The sequence below is a fragment of the Rhincodon typus genome, chromosome 18 (assembly GCF_021869965.1).
Source record: "Rhincodon typus isolate 14 chromosome 18, sRhiTyp1.1, whole genome shotgun sequence".
Taxonomy (NCBI): Eukaryota; Metazoa; Chordata; class Chondrichthyes; order Orectolobiformes; family Rhincodontidae; genus Rhincodon; species Rhincodon typus.
In genome coordinates, this window is record NC_063349.1 from 21,841,401 (window position 1) to 21,862,044 (window position 20,644).

The 20,644-nt window shown below is 40.5% G+C and overlaps 1 protein-coding gene and 1 long non-coding RNA gene across 3 annotated transcripts in view; one reads left to right on the forward strand and one right to left on the reverse strand.

Annotated features, from left to right (window-relative positions):
* Positions 1-20,644, forward strand: part of zgc:136858 (uncharacterized protein LOC678543 homolog) — a 73,023-nt gene that overhangs the window by 27,913 nt on the left and 24,466 nt on the right. For both annotated transcript variants that reach the window (XM_048607401.1, XM_048607402.1), the window contains 5 exons: positions 1,507-1,592; positions 5,952-6,082; positions 8,003-8,062; positions 11,685-11,751; positions 15,156-15,250. In XM_048607401.1, coding sequence (XP_048463358.1) covers positions 1,507-1,592; positions 5,952-6,082; positions 8,003-8,062; positions 11,685-11,751; positions 15,156-15,250 — 439 coding nt within the window. The remainder of the gene's footprint in view (positions 1-1,506; positions 1,593-5,951; positions 6,083-8,002; positions 8,063-11,684; positions 11,752-15,155; positions 15,251-20,644) is intronic.
* Positions 12,792-20,346, reverse strand: LOC125485308. The gene is made up of 3 exons (XR_007264026.1): positions 20,260-20,346; positions 14,545-14,707; positions 12,792-13,180 (listed from the first exon to the last, which is right to left on the reverse strand). It is a non-coding gene; the product is annotated as an uncharacterized LOC125485308 (long non-coding RNA).

The window sequence follows — 20,644 nt, forward strand, 5'->3', positions numbered from 1 at the left end:
CTGGGACCTCTGCTGTTCGTGATCTACATGAATGATTTGGAGGGAAATGTTGCTGGTCTATTTAGTAAGTTTGCGGATGATACAAAGATTGATGGAGTTGCGGATTGTGAGGGGGATTGTCAGAGGACACAGCAGGATATAAATCAGTTGGAGGCATGGGCAGAAAAATGGCAGATGGAGTTTAATCCATACAAATGTGAGGTCATGCATTTTGGAAGGTCAAGTACAGGTGGAAATTATACAGGGAATGGCAGAACACTCAGGATGATATGCATAGGGATTTTGGTGTACAGGTCCACAGATCACTGAAGCTGGCAGCGCAGGTAGCTGAGGTGTTAAAAAAGGCCTATGGAATGCTTGCCTTCATTGGAAGGGGCATTGAGTATAAGGATAGACCAGTTATGCTGCAGCTTTATAGAACTTTAGTTAGGCCACACTTGGAATATTGCATACAGTTCAGGTTACCACACTACTAGAAGGATGTGAATGCTTTGGAGAGGGTACAGAAAAGATTTGCCAGGATGTTGTCTGGTATGGGGGGTTTTAGCTATGAAGAAAAGTTGGATAGACTGTCTTTGTTTTCATTAGAACACAGGAGGTTGAGGGGTGACCAAATAGAAGTTTATAAGATTGTGAATGGCATGGATAGAGTAGAAAGTACAAGGCTTTTTCCCAGGGTGAAGGGGTCACTTACTAGGGGACACAGGTTCAAGTGCAAGGGGGAGAAGTTTAAAAGAGAAGTGTGACAGAGGTTTTTCACACAAAGGATGGTGAGTGCCTGGAACGCGCTGCCAGAGGAGGTGGTGGAAGCAGACACAATAGCAGCATTCAAGAAGTACCTGGATGAATACATAAACAGAAAGGGAATAGAGAGACACAGATCCTGTAAGTGAAGACAGTTTTAGTATGGGAGGGCAAAATGTATTGGGGTAGGTTTGGACGGCCTCTCTATGGCCAAAGAAGATACAAAGATGTCTGTCAATGCTCCAACAATTTGTTCTTGTGCTGTATTGTTCTTGTTCTTTTGATTTTGCATTCATCGAGACTAGTCCAAGAATACCAAATTTCAAGCAAGTGCAACTGTTTCTACTTGACAAGAAAAGGGTGCAGATTGATAGGCTGAGGCTCTGTTTTCTCATTGTGTGCTGATTGTAAATAATGAGGTACACGAGCAGCATGAATTTCCGTTCTCACTTCCCCAGGGAAGGTCTTTGACCCTCAAATCCCAGGCAGCTAACTGTTAAATATATTCATATAGTTTACTCATTTGCTTGTTCTTTTTGAATTTTCTTAGCTTGCAGGGTTAGAAAATGTTCTTTTTCTCACTGTTGACTCATTAGTGAGCAAGTCTTGCATCAGAACCCCAATATCTCTCAGCCTCAGCAACTTAAAAAATATGCTGGCATATTAATACGTGGCCCCTGTTCTGAACAACATGTTTGGATACTTCTGATTTTGGGACAACTGATTGATTGTAACTGAGCTTTTTTGATTCTCCACCATTAGGAATGAAGGTATTCTGAGCAAGGAAGTTACTCCCTTCATACTAAACAGAATTCATGAGCTCACCAAAGGAATTTCGTTGACTACAAGTATCCTTCATATTTTGAATCAATATCCTTCTAGAAGCATGTCTTATACAGGATTTAAATTTAATTCAAATGAACAAAAATATGAGGACACAAGAATTAAGTAGGACCAGATATACAACTTGAAGATTTGCAAGGTTAAGTTCAACCTTAGATGAGCTTTTATGGTCATCCCTGTCAGGTAGTCATCTGGCAGGAACATGGGTGATGTTAGAAACTCACAATAGTTAAAATTCAAATAGGTTTGGAAAAATACCTTATGGATTAGAAGTGAAAGCATAAATCCCCATTTACTGGTACCAGCATATTGAATGCATTTTTAGCTTCAGCAGCAATGGTAGAAGTAAGGGGGTTTACTTATTGGAAGCTTTTAAGGACAGATATCCATTGTCTGATCTTCACAGTTCCTCAGTAACCAAATACAGGGCTGAGACCTCTTTGTATTAGACTGAATGAAGGCTTGGGTTTGGTGAAATAAATGATACAGAGACTCTGGAGTTACATGAGTGACTCACACTGTTTAATCTTTTGTCAGTAAGTACAAAAACGTCAACTTGCATCACTTAATAGGGAAATAATTTGACCATGTGATCAATTTACCTGGATCAGCTGTATCAGCCCCATTTCAGTATTGCTAGCTTCAAATTATATCCCCTCAAAGTTCTTTATCCTTTGTTGTGAATTAAGAAACTACTAACCAGAATTAGCTTTACAAGTAAAATCTCTATCATTAATATGCAATTTAGAATTGGATTCCATCATTGTTATGTTGAAATGAGCAGAGAGAGAATTTCATCCCCCCATTTATAGGCACGATATGAGTCTAGGTCCTCTTGATAAAGGGAACTGCTACACCTTTTGCATGTTACTTGATCTCCATCAACATTGGAACAGGAGCAATGATTGAAGTGTACACAATGAAGTGGGTACGGTTTTCAGAAAGCCAGTCCCACCATGCGCCATCACCATGGGTTGAATTTTATGGGGTCTGAGAAGAGAGTGGGATTCCAAGGAAAGCTCAGTCTTCTGGTTTTGAGAGGGATTAGAGATGACATTCTTGCAGGGTTTGCCCCAGGGCAGACCTCCACTGTGCTGGCAATTTTAGTGTCTATCCACCCAGTGTATTATAGGGGTCAGCTTGGGGATGGGCTAGCCACCTTATATATTTTACTTCTCTCTCCCCTGCTGAAAAATGTCCAGCATGTCCAACAGAGGGTCAGAAAATCCAGCCCCAAATTTCTGCTGTTTAGAGGGGAGTCAGTCATACCAGGAAAAAAGACATGTTGTGTGATTTACTGCCCACCGATTAAAAATTGTAGATATCCTGGACCTTTTCCTGTACACTAAAGAAATGCCGATACAATTTTCCTGTTAGTGTGAAGGACAAGGCTGGTAGGTGTAGGGAATGCTGGATGATTGGAGAACTTGAGGCTCTGGTCAAGACTAAGAAGGAGGCATATGTCAGGTATAGACAGCTCGGATTGAGTGGATCCCTAGAGGAGTATAAAGGCAGTAGGAATATATTTAATAGGAAAGTCAGCAGGGCAAAAAGGTGGCATAAGAGAGTTTTGGCAAATAAGGTTAAGGAGAATCCAAAGCGATTCTACAAATATATTAAGGGCAACAGAGTAACTAGGGAGAGAACAGGGTCACTTAAAGATCACCAAGGCCGTCTGTGTGGAACTGCAGGAGATGGGGGAGATACTAAACAAGTATTTTATGTCAGTATTTACTGTGGAGAAAGACATGCAAGCTAGAGAACTTGGGGAAATAAATAATGACATTTTGAAAAGTGTCCATATTGCAGAAGAGGTAGTGCTGGACGCCTTAAAATGCATAATGGTGGATAAATCCCCAGGGCCTGGTCAGGTGTACCCTAGAACTCTGTGTAAAAGCTAGGGAAGTGATTGCTGGGCCCCTTGCTGAGATATGTGTATCATCAATAGCCACAGATGAGCTGCTGGAAGACTGGAAGTTGGTTAATGTGATGCCATTATTTAAGAAAGGTGGTAAGGGAAAGCCAGGGAACTATAGACCGGTGAGCCTGACGTCACTGGTGGGTAAGTTGTTGGAGGGGATTCTGATGGATAGGATTTACAAGTATTTGGAAAGGCAAGGACTGATTAGGGATAATCAACATGGCTTCGTGCATGGGAAATCGTGTCTCACAATCATGATTGAGTGTTTTGAAGAAGTCACGAAGAAGATTGATGAAGGCAGGCAGTAAACATTGCCTGTATGGACTTCAGCAAGGTTCTGCATGATAGACTAGTTAGCAAGGTTAGACCACATGGAATCCAGGAGAAACCTAGCCAATTGGATACAAAATTGGCTTGAAGGTAGGAGACAGAGGGTGGTGGTGGAGAGTTGTTCTTTTGGACAGGAGGCCTGTGACCAGTGGTGTGCCACAAGGATTTGTGCTGGGTCCACTGCTTTTCATCATTTATGTAAAAGTGCTGAATGTAAATATAGGAAATATGGTTAGTAAGTTTGCAGGTGTTTGCAAACTTAGTGGTGTAGTGGAAAGTGAAGAAGGTTACCTCAGAGTACAACAGGATCTTGATCAGATGGGTCCATGGGCTGAAGAGTGTCATATGGAGTGTAATTTAGATAAATGTGAGGTGTTGCATTTTGGTAAGGCAAATGGGGGCAGGACTTATACACTTAATGGGGAATGTTGCTGAACAAAGAGACCTGGGGATGCAGATTCATAGTTCCTTGAAAGTGGAGTCGTGCATTTTTCAGGATGATGAAGGAGGCATTTGGCATGTTTGCCTTCATTGGTCAGTGCATTTAATATAAGAGTTGGGATGTCATGTTGTGGCCATATAGGATATTGGTGAGGCCACTTTTACAATACTGCTTTCACTTCTGGTCTCCCTACTGTAGGAAAGATGTTGTTAAACTTGAAAGGGTTCAGAAAAGATTTACAAGGATGTTGTTGGGATTGGACGGTTTGATCTATAGGGAGAGGCTGAATAGGTTCGGGAGTCAGAAATTTATAAAATCATGAGGGGCATGGATAGCATGAATAGCCAAGGTCTTTTCCCCAGGGCAGTGAAGTACAAAACTAGAGGACATAGTTTTAAGGTGAGAGGGGAAAAATTTAAAAGGGACCTGAGGGGCAACTTTTTCATGCAGAGGCTGGTGTGTGTATAGAATGAGCTGCCAGAGGAAGTGGTAGAGGCAGGTACAATTACAACATTTAAACATGGGTACATGAATAGGAAGGATTTGGAGACATATGGGCCACATGCTGGCAAATAGGAATCGATCAGTTTCGGATATCTAGTCGGCATGGACAAGTTGGATCAAAGGGTCTCTTTCTATGCTTTGTAACTCTATGATTCTATCTCCTACAAATGCAGTATTTTGCTATGGTATAGGTCAATGAGGTCAACAGTGTTAGACATTGTCCACATGGATTATTGTAAAACTTTTGACAAGATCCCTCATGGAAGCGAAGGGCAAGAAGCAAGTTGGATCCAAACTTCATTAGCTGAGGCATGGAATTTAAGCACAGGAAGGTTATGCTGTAGCTGTTTAAAAAAAAGAAATGAGTTACTTCACATTGTTGCATGTAGGTTTGGTCATTGCATTACATGAAGGATGTAATTGCATTAGAGAAAGAAAGCAGAGGAGATTCTAAACAGTGTTGTCAGGATAATATGGATTTCTTTAAGTATATTAAAAAGGAAAAGAATAAGTAAAGTGAGTGTTAGCTGTAAGAGAGTGAGAACGGTAGATGGAAGAGTAGGTGCAGAAACCTTATTTTTTTAAAAATGAAATAAATGTACAGTTGAATGCTATAACCCACAAGACTACAAATGTAGAGCTGGAGTTTAGGCTGAATTGGTCTTTTTCCTGGCACGCATGTGTGGGTCAAACAGTCTACTTCTGTGCCACAATGTTTGAGTTAAGCTGTAACTGAGAACAGAGATTCAAATAGTTTTATTTTCCCTTCACAGAGTGATTCTTTGTGATCTGCAGACTTCCTGCAAATGCAGTTTGCATTTTGTTGATTAATATAAATTGATGATCTTCATCTGTCCTTCCTTTTATAAACTTGTTGCCTATTCATAAGCATTTACTTTATACAACATGGCAATTTGCCAGAGCTGGCAGTGAGTCTCCAGTGGAAAGCAGATGGTCAGGTCTGTAAGTGTGGGCTTGTGAGATTGTGAACTGCGTTGTGACTTTTGACTTGACTATGGAGTGAGGGGATTTCTCATCACTTCCTTTACCTCCCTGTGGATAGCAACTTAGGCTGAATCATGATAGAACTTTGGAGGATTAGGTTTGGTGAGCCATATTTTTAAATACCAGCACTTGATTCACTTTCAACCCTTAACTCTGAAAAAGATATTGCTCTCATCAAGAACAATGCAAAAGTGGGTAGTCGCATCGCATGTGCCCTCAGCAGGCAGTGTCATCACAACTACAGTACTCTGTCACAACCATCAAGGTTAAAGCAGAATGCCCATGCACAGCTGGTAAGTTGTAGTCATACTATGTCATTTTCTCCTAACACAATGCAATGCTGCGGCAAACATAATAATTTCACAAAAGAACAAGTCACTACCTTGAAGCACTCAATAGCCATTAAAATTGTCTATGTTGTCCTGATTCATAAGTGATGGAGAAAATGTAATTTGTAACACTGAGTCTGCCTCCTCCCTGCAAAATGAAGAGGAAGGCATGAGGCCTTCTTCCCTTTGATACAGTCTGGATCACATGGTACCAGTGTGACCCACCTGTCCTTTTCAAGTGAACTTTAAGTCAAAAACTTTAGGTTCAACTACTGTATGAGTGGTTTGTAGATTGTCCTGCAGAGCTCAGGCCAGAAGCTGTCATCAATTGTCATGGAACATACTTCCAGAAAAGGCATGTGCAAGATGAAGAGATTTTTAGTCTCATCTTCTCCCACAGCACTGAAGGAAATGCTTGGAAAGAATCTGTTCTATGTCTTGGATTCATGAAAGGCAAGAATGATGATGTTCTCCAGTAATAGACACAGTGAGCTTTATCAGACATTCTGAGTCAGGAGTACAGCAGAGCCCAGAACGTCCTGTGGTGTTAAGCTCATTCCTATGATCTCCAGATGTCACTTTATGGAATAATCCATGTTCTCATTGAGGGGGAGGTAGGTCAAATTGCAAACAGAATCAATCTATTTCCACAGAGCCTAAAGAGTAAACTCAACTTATTATTGTCAATGATTACTGTTGGATTCACCTCCTCTGTCCATTCAGAACTGCAGAGATAGAGGCCTAAGAACAGATCATGTCCCAGCTCTCTCAACTCCGACAGGGAGATCAAAGGAAGATTAACCCTCCTATAGATTTCCAAAATATCAAGTAATAAAACCCCTATATATTAAGCATTTATTTATGCACAAGGGTTGTTCATTGGTAAATCAGGTAATTGTCAAAATATTGCAGCAGGTCCATTATAATAAATTTGTAAAATTAGATCCCACTTACAGAAAAGCACAGAAAAAATGCAGTGGCCATAATGATGGTATTGTCGTAGAGAGTACATGTTGATTGTAATCCCTTTGAAAAGATAGCTTGTATGACTTTGTAATTGACCATTATAAAAATAATATAATTTGAAGCTTATTAAGACATTAAATTATTTTGGATCCAAAGAAGCAGCTTAATCTTCTGACTATGAATATTTGAATTCCTTTACGTATGCTGTGGACCAGTAATATATTTCCGTTTCTCATTTTGCCTATGATGTGACACAGAAAAACTGCCCAATCTGATTAATTAAATAAGCGCTTGTGGTGGAAAGGAGACTAGATCATCTCTACGACAATACCATCATTATGGCCACTGCATTTTTTCTGTGCTTTTCTGTAAGTGGGATCTAATTTTACAAATTTATTATAATGGACCTGCTGCAATATTTTGACAATTACCTGATTTACCAATGAACAACCCTTGTGCATAAATAAATGCTTAATATATAGGGGTTTTATTACTTGATATTTTGGAAATCTATAGGAGGGTTAATCTTCCTTTGATCTCCCTGTCGCGCCTCTCTGCTCCTATGATGCTGCTTGGCCTGCTGTGTTCATCCAGCCCTGCACCTTGTTGTCTTGGATTCTCCAGCATCTGCAGTTCCTACTATCTCTGATTAGATGTTTTTGCTGTTTTACAGAGAAAATTTTTTAAAAATCTCTAAAATGCTGAGTTTTTCAAATGGCCTGTGGTGCCGAGATGATGCTGTTTACTGTCACTCTGACAATAAATTTAACATTAAATAAAATGTCAGAAACAATGGAAGAGAAAATGCCACTCTTCTTAAACTAAAACTTGACAGCAATTGTTCTTATCAAAGTACTTTTATACGTGATTGTGTTTCTCCCTAATTGCCTGTTCCTCTTTTTTTCGGTGCATCCACAGGTTGTAATTGGTGGCTGCAATGTTGATTTCATTGCAAAGGCAAAAGGAGGTGATCTGGTGGTACGTGATCACAGCATATTTTGTTTCTTTACTTGTCGTTCATTCTGTCCTATCCATCATGGTATCACATACATCCCGCTTTTTTTTTCCGTCTTCACCACCCCTCATCCCCCGTTTTGATAGAAGGTCACAGATCAGGAGCATTAACTCTGTTTCTGTTTTCAGTGATGCTATCTGACATGTTGAGTATTTTCTGTTTTTGTTCCTGGTTTTTGTAATTTCACTGCTATCTCTTTGTAACTTTGTAAGTAAAAAGGGATAGGGAGTCAGGTGGATGAATTGACTTGTTTGAAGTGAGTATTGAAGGAATATGGCACTGTCAGAAATGTCAACATTTGGAGGAAACTTTAAACTGAACCATCTGAATATAAAAGATCACATGGTACTATGAGTAAGAGCATGATATTTCTTTCCACTATTAGTCAATCTCTAGTCCTCAGCCAACCTTCTGCCCTCTGCTCCTAGCTCTTTCACAAAGCGAAACACCTCTCTGCATCTACACTGTCAAGCCATCTAAGAATCTTACGTATCTCAAAGGGTCACTTCTCCTCCTCCTAAACTCCAGTGAGTAAAAGCCCAACCTTCTAAACCTCTCCTCATAAGAAAGTGGCTACATGCCCGGATAAACCTTCTCTGGACTGCCTGCAATGCTAGTACATATCCCCTCCTTAAGGGGACCAAAACTGTTTGCAGCATTCCAGCTGTAGCGTGACTAGTGCCTTGTGTAGGTCCAGTAGTATCTCACTGTTTTTACATTCCATTCCCTTTGAGATAAAAGCCAACATCTAATTTGCCTTCCTAATACCTGCTGAACTTGGATGCTAACTTTTTGTGATTAACTCACTCTGACCCACAGTCTTATCCATTTAAATAAGATTCAATTCCACTATTCTTCCTGCCAAAGTGCACAACCTCACATTTTCCTACATTATGTTCCATCTGCCAAGTTTTTCCCACTCACTTAACCTGTCTGTATCCCTCTATAGACTCTTGTTGTGTTATTCTCACAACTTGTATTCCACTTATTTTGTGTCATCTCCAAACTTGGTGATAATACATACACTTTCATCATCCAAATCATTAATTTTCTCTATAAATAATTGTGGGCCCTGCACTGATTCCTGTGACACTCCATTGGTTTAAGTGTGCCATCCTGAAAATGCCCCCCTTTATTCCAACTCTGTCTTTAATTAATTAGCCAATCCTCTGTACACATGAATATACTACCCCTGACACCATTGAGTCTTAGCTTATTAGGTAGACCTTATCTGTGGTACCTTACCCAATGCCTCTTGGAAATCATAAATAGTATATTACATCCACTGCCTCCACTCTATCTACCCTGCTCGTTACCTCCTCAAAGGCTGTAGTAAATTTGTCAGCAAGGGCTTGTCGTTAATGTCAGGCAACAGAGCCACCAAGTGGCCACGGTGATTAAAACAGCACTTTAATCCACACAACTACTGTAAATTTTGGAGAAGGCACCAGTGGTTCTGACATAGAGTGTTCTTTTTTGATTAGAAATTCACATTCAAAATCAAAAGAGTCACTGAGAATCATTTCTCAGCAAGTGAAAACTCTGCTGCATTCCAAACTGTGTTTCTCTACAGGGTCCAGTGCTGTTAGTGAAGGACATGAGATGAGATGGTCAGTCTCAATTCTTATTTACCTTTTAAAATGCAGTTCCTTCATCGCTACAAATACAACCACCTCTGAATAAAGTGCTGTTTTAATCGCTCTGGCCACGTGGTGGCCCTGTTTCCTGACAATGACGATATGTTCACACTGATGAGAAAGTGACATCCAGCAGGAATGGAAGTTTAATTTTGTTTTTGCATTGAGCAAAACACTTATTCTTACTGTCTTCACCGGTTCCAAGGCCTACAATAAATGAGTAATTTAGAGCACAGGCATCTCAGAGAACTCCTAAACTACCACCATAAGGAAGGGTCAGGGGTGGCAGGAAAATCAAGAATCGGATGAAAATACAGAAATTGTTGGCCAGTTAAAGAGAGGCTCATTCAGACTTCGAGCTGGGAGAGGGAGTGAATGTAGGCTTATTCAGTATTCGGACTGAGGAAGGGGGTGAGTGCAGGCTCACTGTTCTGAATGAGGGAGGGGGTGAGTGCAGGCTCACTGTTCGGACTGAGGGAGGGGGTGAGTGCAGGCTCACTGTTCTGACTGAGGGAGGGAGTGAGTGCAGGCTCACTGTCCTGACTGAGGGAGGGGATGACTGCAGGATCACTGTTCGGACTGAGGGAGGGGGTGAGTGCAGGCTCACTGTCCTGACTGAGGGAGGGGGTGAGTGCAGGCTCACTGTCCGGACTGAGGGAGGGGGTGACTGCAGGATCACTGTTCGGACTGAGGGAGGGGGTGAGTGCAGGCTCACTGTTCGGACTGAGGGAGGGGATGAGTGCAGGCTCACTGTTCTGACTGAGGGAGGGGGTGAGTGCAGGCTCACTGTTCGGACTGAGGGAGGGAGCGAGTGCAGGCTCACTGTTCAGACTGAGGGAGGGGATGACTGCAGGCTCACTCAGTATATCTCAGTTAAGTCTTGAAGACATGGTAGCTGAATGTGCAGGTGGCACCGAGATAGGTAAGAAAGTATGTTGTGAAAAGGACATAACAAAAGGAATTTTTTGACAGATGAATTAAGAAAGTGAAGGGAATGGGGAAATTATTGTCAGATCTGGTGCAATGTGGGTAAGTGTAAAATAGTTCACTTTGGCAGGAAGAATTTTTTAATAAAAACAGAATATGACTTAATTGGAAAATAGCTGCAGAATCAAATGAGGCACAAAATGTTTATACACAGGTGCATCAAGAAATTAAGGTGAATGAAATGCTCTCCCTTAAAGCAAGAGGAATTGTTTATAAAGATAAGAATGTTATACTTTGGTGATACAGGACATTTGTGGGACCACATCTTGAATACTGTGTGCAGTTTTGGTCACTTTATTCGAGGAAGATGTGAATATTTCGAAGGTGGTTCTGAGGAGGTTTATTGGATTAATACATGGAATGAGTCGATTGTCTTATTAGCAAGGTTGGACTGACTGGGTGTGTTTCCTGTGGAGCTTAGAAGAATTGAGGGGATGACTTTATTGAAGTGTATAAGATCCTGAATGGTCTTGACAAGATGGATGTGGAAAGGATGTCTCCTCTTGTGGATAAGTCCTGAACTAGAGAGCACTGTTTCACATCAAAGGGTTTCCCTTTTAGGTAAGCAATAGGGAGAATGTTTCTTTTTTCTGAGGGTTGTGTAACTTTGTGCTTCAGAAGGCATTTGAGGCAGTGTCCTGAAAAATTTTATGACACTGGCAGTTTCGTGTTCAGTAAAGGAATCGAAGATTATTGACAGTCGATGGAAATGTACAATTTGAAACACAAACAGATCAGCAATGATGTTATTGAGTGGCAGAGCAGGTTCAAGGGGCTGAATGGTCTAATGTACTCCTTGTTCACATGTTTGTAATTGTAGAGTTGGGCTCGATCATATCTGTACTTTCCTCACAGTTGAGATTGCTACCACTAAGCCATTCTGACACCTAAATAAAATGTGTAGGCTTTGATGTGACATCTGCTATTTCACTACAATCTGCTTGTTGTTTCTTTGTTGTAGTTCACTGGATCCACAAACCGTGGTACTGTACACCAATCAATAGGGGGAGTTGGCAGAAACCTTGCAGGTACACTTTTCTCATCTCTTGATCCTTTTAGATTGAATGATGAAGGAATAATTGACAGCAATAAATGCAGCAATCTACAGGAAATCATTTCTTTATGCTCCTGTGGTAATGTTAAAAGAGACATTACTGCCTTATACCACTACTGGATGACATTGTCCATCAGATGCTGTTGCAAATAAAGTGAACACAGGTCACCTGCTTTTGAGGTTGTGGAGGAATATTGAGCAGGACATTAGAAAATAATGCTCTAACAGAATCACAGAATTAATATAGCACAGAGGGAAGCCTTTTAGCCTGTATTTGCTGACTTTCCATAGGACTAATTTCCCTAATGCTACTCAAGTGTCTTCTTCCAGTGTCTCTGCACATTCTGATCCTTCAGATAACAATCCAGTACCCAGCTGGATATCTTGATTTATCCTGCCTCCACTATATTCTCAGGCAGTACAATTCAAGTCATAACCACTCTCTGCATGCAAATGTTTTTCCACATTTTGCCTTTACTTGTGGTTCTTGATCCTTACATCAATGGGAATATTTCTCCTTATCTACTCTGACCAGACCTTTCATAGTTTTGAAGACTTCTATCAAATATCCTCTCAAACATCTCTCTTTCAAGGAACATCACCCCAACCTCTCCAATCTAGCAACATAACTGAGATTCTTCATGTGAATCTCTTCTGTACTACTAATGCCTTCTCATCTTTCCTACGGTCTGATGCTCAAAACTGACAAGACTCTATTGAGGCTGAACCAACGTTCTGTACAATGTTATGGTCAGGTGAAGAGTAGTAGACTTACTTTCTCATTCCTTGCTTTCATTAGTGTTTGCCTACACAACAATGCTTTTAAAAAAGGATATGCTTGCCAATTTAATTGATGTTTAACTGTTTACAAGCTGTAACCATAAATGGCAGGCATTCAAGTTTTCTTTAAGATTTTAAAAAAAGCAATTGTATTTATTGTACTTAACACAATTTAAATAAAAAAGATTTTAACTGCATTGACTTTCTCAAATACATGCATTTAAGGGTACATAAGATGCATACGCAAACATAAATTGCAAGTTGGAAGAATAGATTAAGCAGTATTTTAAAGTCCAGTAAGAGCTAATAGTTTATGATGCATCATTATATACCAGTGGTATATGTTTGTATGCATTTTGATTGATGACTTGAATGGTTTCAGGCTGAGCTTGATGTTCTACCCAGATTTGGCATCAAGATGATTTATGTGTTGATGGATGACTTATCTTTTCTGTTGGAAACAACAGCTGGAAGGTTGAAACTTCAGTGTACAGTTTCTCAGATGGCAGACAGGGATCTTGTCTGTAGGAACAATACAGAGAAAGAAAGAGTGCCTCACGTTCACGGCCCTACTTCCTTGGCATCTCTTCTGCTCTGTCCTGTGACCTGGAGGAAAGCAATTTCTTAAACACAAAAGAGGATTAGTTGATTCATGACATGGTCCCTTCTCACACTTTACCGCTTATAAGAAGATAGTCATTGCTAGTTGATTGTACGTGCATGGTTTACATGATTTGGATTATGCCTTGGATTATGGATTTGGATCTAATGCTTAGCCTGTACCCAGTTGAATATGCATGTGATTTTTTTGGATGGGTCTATCAATAAGTCAGGATTGCTCATTTATACTTCTGCAAAATGATTATATCTGAATTTTTTTTAGACAGTTCACTCCAGCTTACTGACTGAAGTTTGAGAGATACAGCAATGCAAATGTCTAGTCATCTTAAAAGCTGTTATTTCTAGTTACTGAATGTTATTTCATGCTTTTAAAGCTCAACTAGTGGTTTTCAGTTCAGTTAGTACATTGACACTTCTATTTAGGTCTTTTTATTTTTTTGGGCATGGGCTGAAGGATACCCAACCATTAGAGCAATGCTGCACATTTTTTCAATCCCCTTCACTGTTATGCCTGAAAACGCTACATCCAGTTATATGGAGCTATTATTCTTGCCCCTCAGTAAGCCACATTTCAGTTTTGCACTCCGAATCTGCCCACAGGTTCCCATCCCGAGTTTAAAACTTGAGGATGTTTGTTCCAGTCCTGTTCAGGTGTAGACCTTTTTGGCACATACAGGACTTGCCTTCAGAACCCCCACCCCCTACCAATTTCACTTTTGTCCTACCGTATACCTCTACACTCAATATGGTCTTTACTGGATTCATACCGACCATTCTACCATCACAACCTGAGCCATCCACTAGGGGGCTGTGAAAGAATGTTGGTCCTTCCGATTTCTGTCATTTCATAGAAGAACCATTGAATCCCCATAGTGTGGAAGCAGGCCATTCAGCTAATCGAGTCCACACCGACCCTCTGAACAGCATCCCACGCAGACCTAACCCCCTCCCCTATCCCTGTAACCCTTCATTTCCCTTGGCTAATCCACCTAGCCTACACATCCCTGGGCACTATGAGCAATTTAGCACGGCCACTTCACCTAACCTGCACATCTTTGGACTGTGGGAGGAAACCAGAGAACCTGGTGGAAACTCACGCAGACACAGGGAGAATGTGCAAACTCCACACAAATAGTCGCCCAAGGGTGAAACTGAGTCTGGGTCCCTGGTGCTGTGGTGTATCAGTGCTGACCACTAAGCCACCATGCAGCACTAATTCCTGATGGAATTCCCTGCCAGTGCCCCACATCTTTTTGTGGTATTGCCACTGAGATCAGGTTATCATGGTTTGATCATTTCCATTGTGAACTCACATTTTACCTCTCGGTTGCCTATTTTTAAGGGTTTCAATGCAGCTGGCACTTACTGGCCTCACCACAGAAATACAGGAAATCTGAATGACTGAGTTCAGTTCACGACTGCCTTTTCCATTGATTTGTTATCAGCTACATTGAGATTGAGAAATGGCACGGACTATTTGGTAGGGTTGGTAGGTCAGGCAATTTGATTGGTTCATTGATGTGTGCCACCTGCAATACAAGAAAAATAATATAATGAAAGTGTTTTACAATTTTTTTTTCTATAAAATAAATGTGTGCTTATCTTAACTTTAACAGTAGTAGTAGTAATGCCTTCTGATTGGGATTATTTAATGCTGGTGAGTCAGGAATCACAAATGAAATATTCTCTATGTCAGATTCATTGTTTATACTTTTTTTCTCTCAGACAGAACAATTTTACACTCATTGCAGTTTTAATCCTCGAGGACAGTTTGTAAACATTTAAGGGAAACACCAGATTAGATATGAAAGACTGCCATCCAGTACATTTACTGCTAGGACAACTTGATCAAACCCTTTGAAGTGATTTTGTAGATCCAGAAAATGACCTGTTTCATCCATCAATTTTGCCACAGGTTGGGTAAAGAGAGAGCTAATTGCGCAGTTACTAGTGTCTATATTTCTTCCTCTGTTTCAGACTGTCTAAGTCGCTTGGGGTTGAATCCACTGTTCATCTCTGCCATTGGAAAGGATGCCAATGGAGAAGCAGTTCTTCGTTTTTGCAGTCATATGGTAGGCCTTTATGTGTTAGCTCAGAGCAGGAATTCATTTCTAAATGCAACTTGATAAATATATTACTGATCTAGGATGCTTTTCAAAGCATCTTTTATAAATTTATCAACACCTTCCCTTTCCTTAGGAGCGACCATGCTTTAGTTGAGAAAACCTCCCTGGGGATTCCATTCTGAAACACTCCACTAGATGGAATGTATGCACAGGCAGGTGGGGTTTGAATTCTAGCTTTTTGTTAGGGAGAGGATGTCAAACCCCTCTGATAATTAAAACCAAAATTAAACAGCACTTCTCACCTAAGTTTTAATTAAAGATCTAGGACAATAATCCCAATGTCTGTTTAAGTCTGCTGGGAACTTTCATACCCCAAATCTGTTCAAATCTGTCCAAATCCATTCAGATCCTGTACACAAACAAGCCAGGTCCCAGACTCGAGCCCCCAGTCTGTTACAGAGGGGATGGTTAAATGAAATGAACTCCTCAGTCACTCTACAATCAACAAGTAACAATTTATTTATCTAACTCTAATAGTGAACAAATTAACAGACCTACTAACAAAGCAAACAATTCCCCCTTAACTACTAACTAATTCCGAACAGAACAAAATTCTAATGGCATACTTTTCCAATAAATACAAGTCCAACCTAGATAAACCAAAGTAATAAGAAAAATAATATAAAACTCAGACTTGCAAAACTAGAGTCGGTATGTGTCTTCGCAATGTTCTGTGCTTTTTTCACCATTCTTCAGTCAGGAATTCTTTCTTTGTCGAATCCTCGTGTCAGGAATATTAGCTAAGAGTGCCATTGCACCTCATAGATGGTGCTTAATCAGAGAGCTTAAAGATTTTTGTGAGAACCAGAGTTTTACTCTTCCAATGGTAGTTTGCTCTCAGACTGATTGCCAAAAAACCCTCTTCTGTTATACCCTTGATGACCTGTCAATTTTCTTATAATAGGATTGATCCTAAGTTGTCAACACCATCAGATTTAAATTTGAATGGGTTTTGGTATCTAGGGCATGGTTTAAATTAATTCACTGATATTCAAGCTATCAATGAATATCAGGTTGCCTTAACATCAAAACAAGCCTAGGTTGCCAACCACATGGCAAATTGATACATATGTTTCAATTTAAGAACTGTCTATACATCTGCAGCTGCTTGCAGACATTTTATGTCCACCTTAGAAAAGCACATCACCTCTTAAAGGGACCACACACTCTACCACCCCCCCCAACCCACATCATTTTTACAAATAAATTCTAACATCCTGCCTTTTAATTCACATGTACTGTACCCAACTTCACAACACTTTACCTATGCTGAGAAGAGCCAGGCATTAGCTTGAAACTTCTTCACATCAGCGTGGGTAGAACAAAGTGTGGGAGAAGTGCTGACCTGAAACTACATCCTCATGCTCCTCCCATCTCATGGCCTTACTGGAAGCTGTAAGGGGCATGTCGGCCTTTGGCTGTAATGTCTTATTACTAACTAACATCTAGGTCAGTTTCATCCAGCTGAGAAGAACTGCCCTGTGATTAATACCTTTTGCTCTGAATCAAGGAAGATCCAAGATACCACAATCCATTCCTGTGAGTTTATTACATTCAGCTCCACAAGCTTGCTCAACTCTTCAGTAAGCTCATAGCTCTTCTGATGGTAGCCTTAACTCCTCTTTCCCACCTGCTCCATTATAACCTCTTACTCCCTTGTCAGTCAAAAGTCTGCTCAACTTTAATTACACTCAAGCCTCTACTGTTCACTGGGGAAGAGAATTCTAAAGACTAACAATCCTCAGAGATGAAATTCCTCATCAGCCCTGATTTAAAGTGAAGAACTCTTATTTTGGAATTTTGCTCCCTGGTTCTAAATGACCCCTTGAAGGGGAACATCCTTTCAGCACCTTACCTTGTCAACCCCCCTCAAAATTCTGTATTTTTCAATACGATCACCTCTCATTTTTCTAAGCTATAATTAGAAAAAGTTGTGGAGTCAGAGTTATACAGCACAGAAACAGACCTTTTGGTCCAACTCGTCCGTGCCGACCAGATATCCTAAACTGATCTAGTCCCATTTCTCAGCATTTGGCCCATATCTCTCTTAAACCCTTAGGTGTCATTTACCCATTCATATGCCTTGTTAAATTTTGTAATTATACCAGTCTCCACCATCTCCTCTGGCAGTTCGTTCCATACACGCACCACCCTCTGCATGAAAAAGTTGCCCCTTAGGTCCCTTTAAAATCTTTCCTCTCTCATCGTAGACCTACATCCTATAGTTTTGGACTCCACTACCGTGGGGAAAGACCTTGGCTATTCACCACATCCATGCCCCTTTGTAAGGTTCTGGGAACATGGGTTTATATCTTACTATGGAGATGACACAAAAATAAGTGGAGGGACAGGTAGTATTGAGGAGGCAGGGAGGCTACAGAATGATTTAGACAAGTTAGAAGAGTGGGCAAAGAAGTAGCAGTTGGAATATAATGTGGGAAGGTGTGAGATCATGCACTATGGTAGGAAGAATGGACTATTTTATAAATGGGGAGAAAATTCAGAAATCTGAAGTGCAAAGGGACTAGTCCAGGGTTCTCTTACGGTAAACTTGCAAGTTGAGTCGATAGTTAGGAAGGCAAATGCAATGTTGGTATTTATTTCAAGAGGACTAGAATATTAAAAGCAGAGATGTACTTCTGAGGCTTTATAACACTCTGGTCAAACCACATTTAGAGTATTGTGTGCAGTTTTGGGCCCCATACTTCAGCAAGGATGTACTGGCCCTGGAGCAGGTCCAGCGGAGGTTCACAAGAATGATCCCAAGAATGAAAGGCTTAACATATGAGGAATGTCTGAGGACTCTAGGTCTATGCTCGATGGAGTTTAGAAGGATGAGGGGGGATCTAGTTGAAATTTACAGAATACTGAACTGCCTGGACAGGGTGGATGTTGGGAAGATGTTTTCATTGGTAGGAGAGACTAGGGCCTGAGGGCACAGCCTTAGAGTAAAGGGAACACCCTTAGAATGGACATAAGGAGAAATTTCTTCAGTCAGAGAGAGTGGTGAATCTATGGAATTCATTGCCACAGAAGGCTGTGGAGGCCAGGTCATTGAGTATATTTAAGACAGAGACAGATAGGTTCTTGATTGTCAAGTGGATCAAGGGTTACGGGGAGAAAGCAGGAGAATGAGGTTGAGAAACTTAACAGCCGTGACTGAATGGCAGAGCAGACTCAATGGGCCAAATGGCCTAATTTCTGCTCCTATGTCTATTGGTTTTATTGCAGTTAATAAATTTGCAATTTAAAGTTAGTCTAATGGTGACCATGAAACTATTATTGATTGACCTTTTATAAGGAATAGGCCCATCTGATTGAGTCGTATTCTTCAGGGAAGGAAATCTGCTGTCCTCACCTAGTCTGCTGTATGTGTGACTCCAGACCTGCAGCAGAATGAAACAGTTTAACAAATGACTCAGTTGTATCAACCGCTACAAAGTCTTATCATACCTTCCCTAACAGCATTGTGGGTGCACCTACTTACCATGACAGCATTGTGGGTGCACCTACTTACCATGGGCTGCAGCAGTTCAAGAAGTCAACTAACCAACACCTTCTCAAGCATCATTGGAGAGGGCAATAAATGCTGGCCTTGCCAGAAAAACCCACATCTTCTGAGCAAGTATTTTTGAAAACCCTCATCCTAGGAATCACCATAGTGAACCTTCTCTGAACTGCTTTCCTTGGGAGCTTGTACTTTTCTAAATAAGTTGCTCAAAACTATCTAATGGAGTAGTCCTCTCCAAATTTTTATATTCAGTCCTTCTTACAATGAGACCAACATTCCTTTTGCTGCTCTAATAACTGTGCATGCTGACATGTTGTCATTCGTGCATGAAACTCCAGGCCCTCTGCTGCCGCATTCTGCCACTTCTGTCCATTTAAATAATGGAATAAATTCAGCTTTTCTGTTCTCCCTGCCAAAATGGAATGCCTCATTTTCCCACATTATATTCCATCTACCAAATATTTGCTCACTCACTTACCCCACATACACCCTTTGCAAACGCTTTGTATCCTACTCATAACTTATTTTCCAGCCATCTTTGTACTGTCAGTAATTTGGCTACTGTACAGTTGGTTCCTTTGTCCAGGTCCTTATTATAGATCGTAAAAAGTTGAGGTTCCAGTACAGATCCCTGAAGCACTCCACTAGCTACAGTTGCCGACCTGAAACAGACCCATTTATCTTGACTCTGTTTCCTGTTAGTTAGCCAGCCCCATCTCAATGCAAATATATCATCTCCACAAGTTGGAAAGGTCATTGTTTAGATAATTTAGGTTAGTTCAATTTGGTTGTGCACATGCAATTAAAGGTCTTGAATTAACCACTTCAAGCAGCTGCTTTAGATTTTATAGCAAATTCCCATCAGGCAAAACAAGAACACTAAGTCAATGTATAATACCAAGTTCTATTAAATATAATAAAAGTATATATCTGATATCTAAGGACTATTGAACTGGCTAACAAAAAAATACAAAAGGTGGTTATCCCATAATGAAAATGCAGGACAGACTTTGAGCTAGATAGCCAGTACAGAACCCGGCTTGAGGACTGGAAATCTTTCCTTGCTTGACACCAGCCACCTCCAGTTTTTGTGCTGACAGGTATCTGACTCACCAATGAAAGTAACCGACAAGAATTGGCACTGAAAACTAGGTTAGTTCAGATCAATGTAATCCTGTCCTGAGGCAGGAATATACTGTCCAGCTGTCTAAGGATAAGCCATATACTCATAAACAAAGGTTCTGAGAACCTTTTCATACTCAATTTGGGATTAAATACTCCTCCTGATCACCCCCACCCCAATTAAAAGTTAGTGTTGAAATCCAATTTGTTAATAGTGAGGGAATGGTCAATTTGCTTGGATCTGTCTACGTCTGCTGATTGCCTTAAAGATGAGACATTATTGTGTTTTAGAGTCTTGACTTTATCTTTAAAATGAACAAACCTTTATCCATGCTTGTGTTTATGAAATGAAGACTCAAAGGCAGCATTGTTGATAAGACTCTTGAGATGTCTTGTTCCTTGCTTTCCCACATGTTCTACAATCCTTTTAAAAGCATGGGCAGTTAATATAATTAATTTAAGTTGATCAAGATAACAGCCTTTATTAACTATTGATTGTTAATCACTTCTTCATTTACAATGTAATTCCATATGATTAATGATCAACTAAAGGTTACTGGTTGTTTGCTACTTACAATCCTAGTGGTTAGTGTTCTGAAATTGTGTTAGTGTGCTGTACTGTGAAAACTTACGTGGCTTCTTTGTTCGGCTAGTGGACTGTCTAACCTCAAAATAGCTCAGTTAAGCAAACTCAATATAAAATTCTA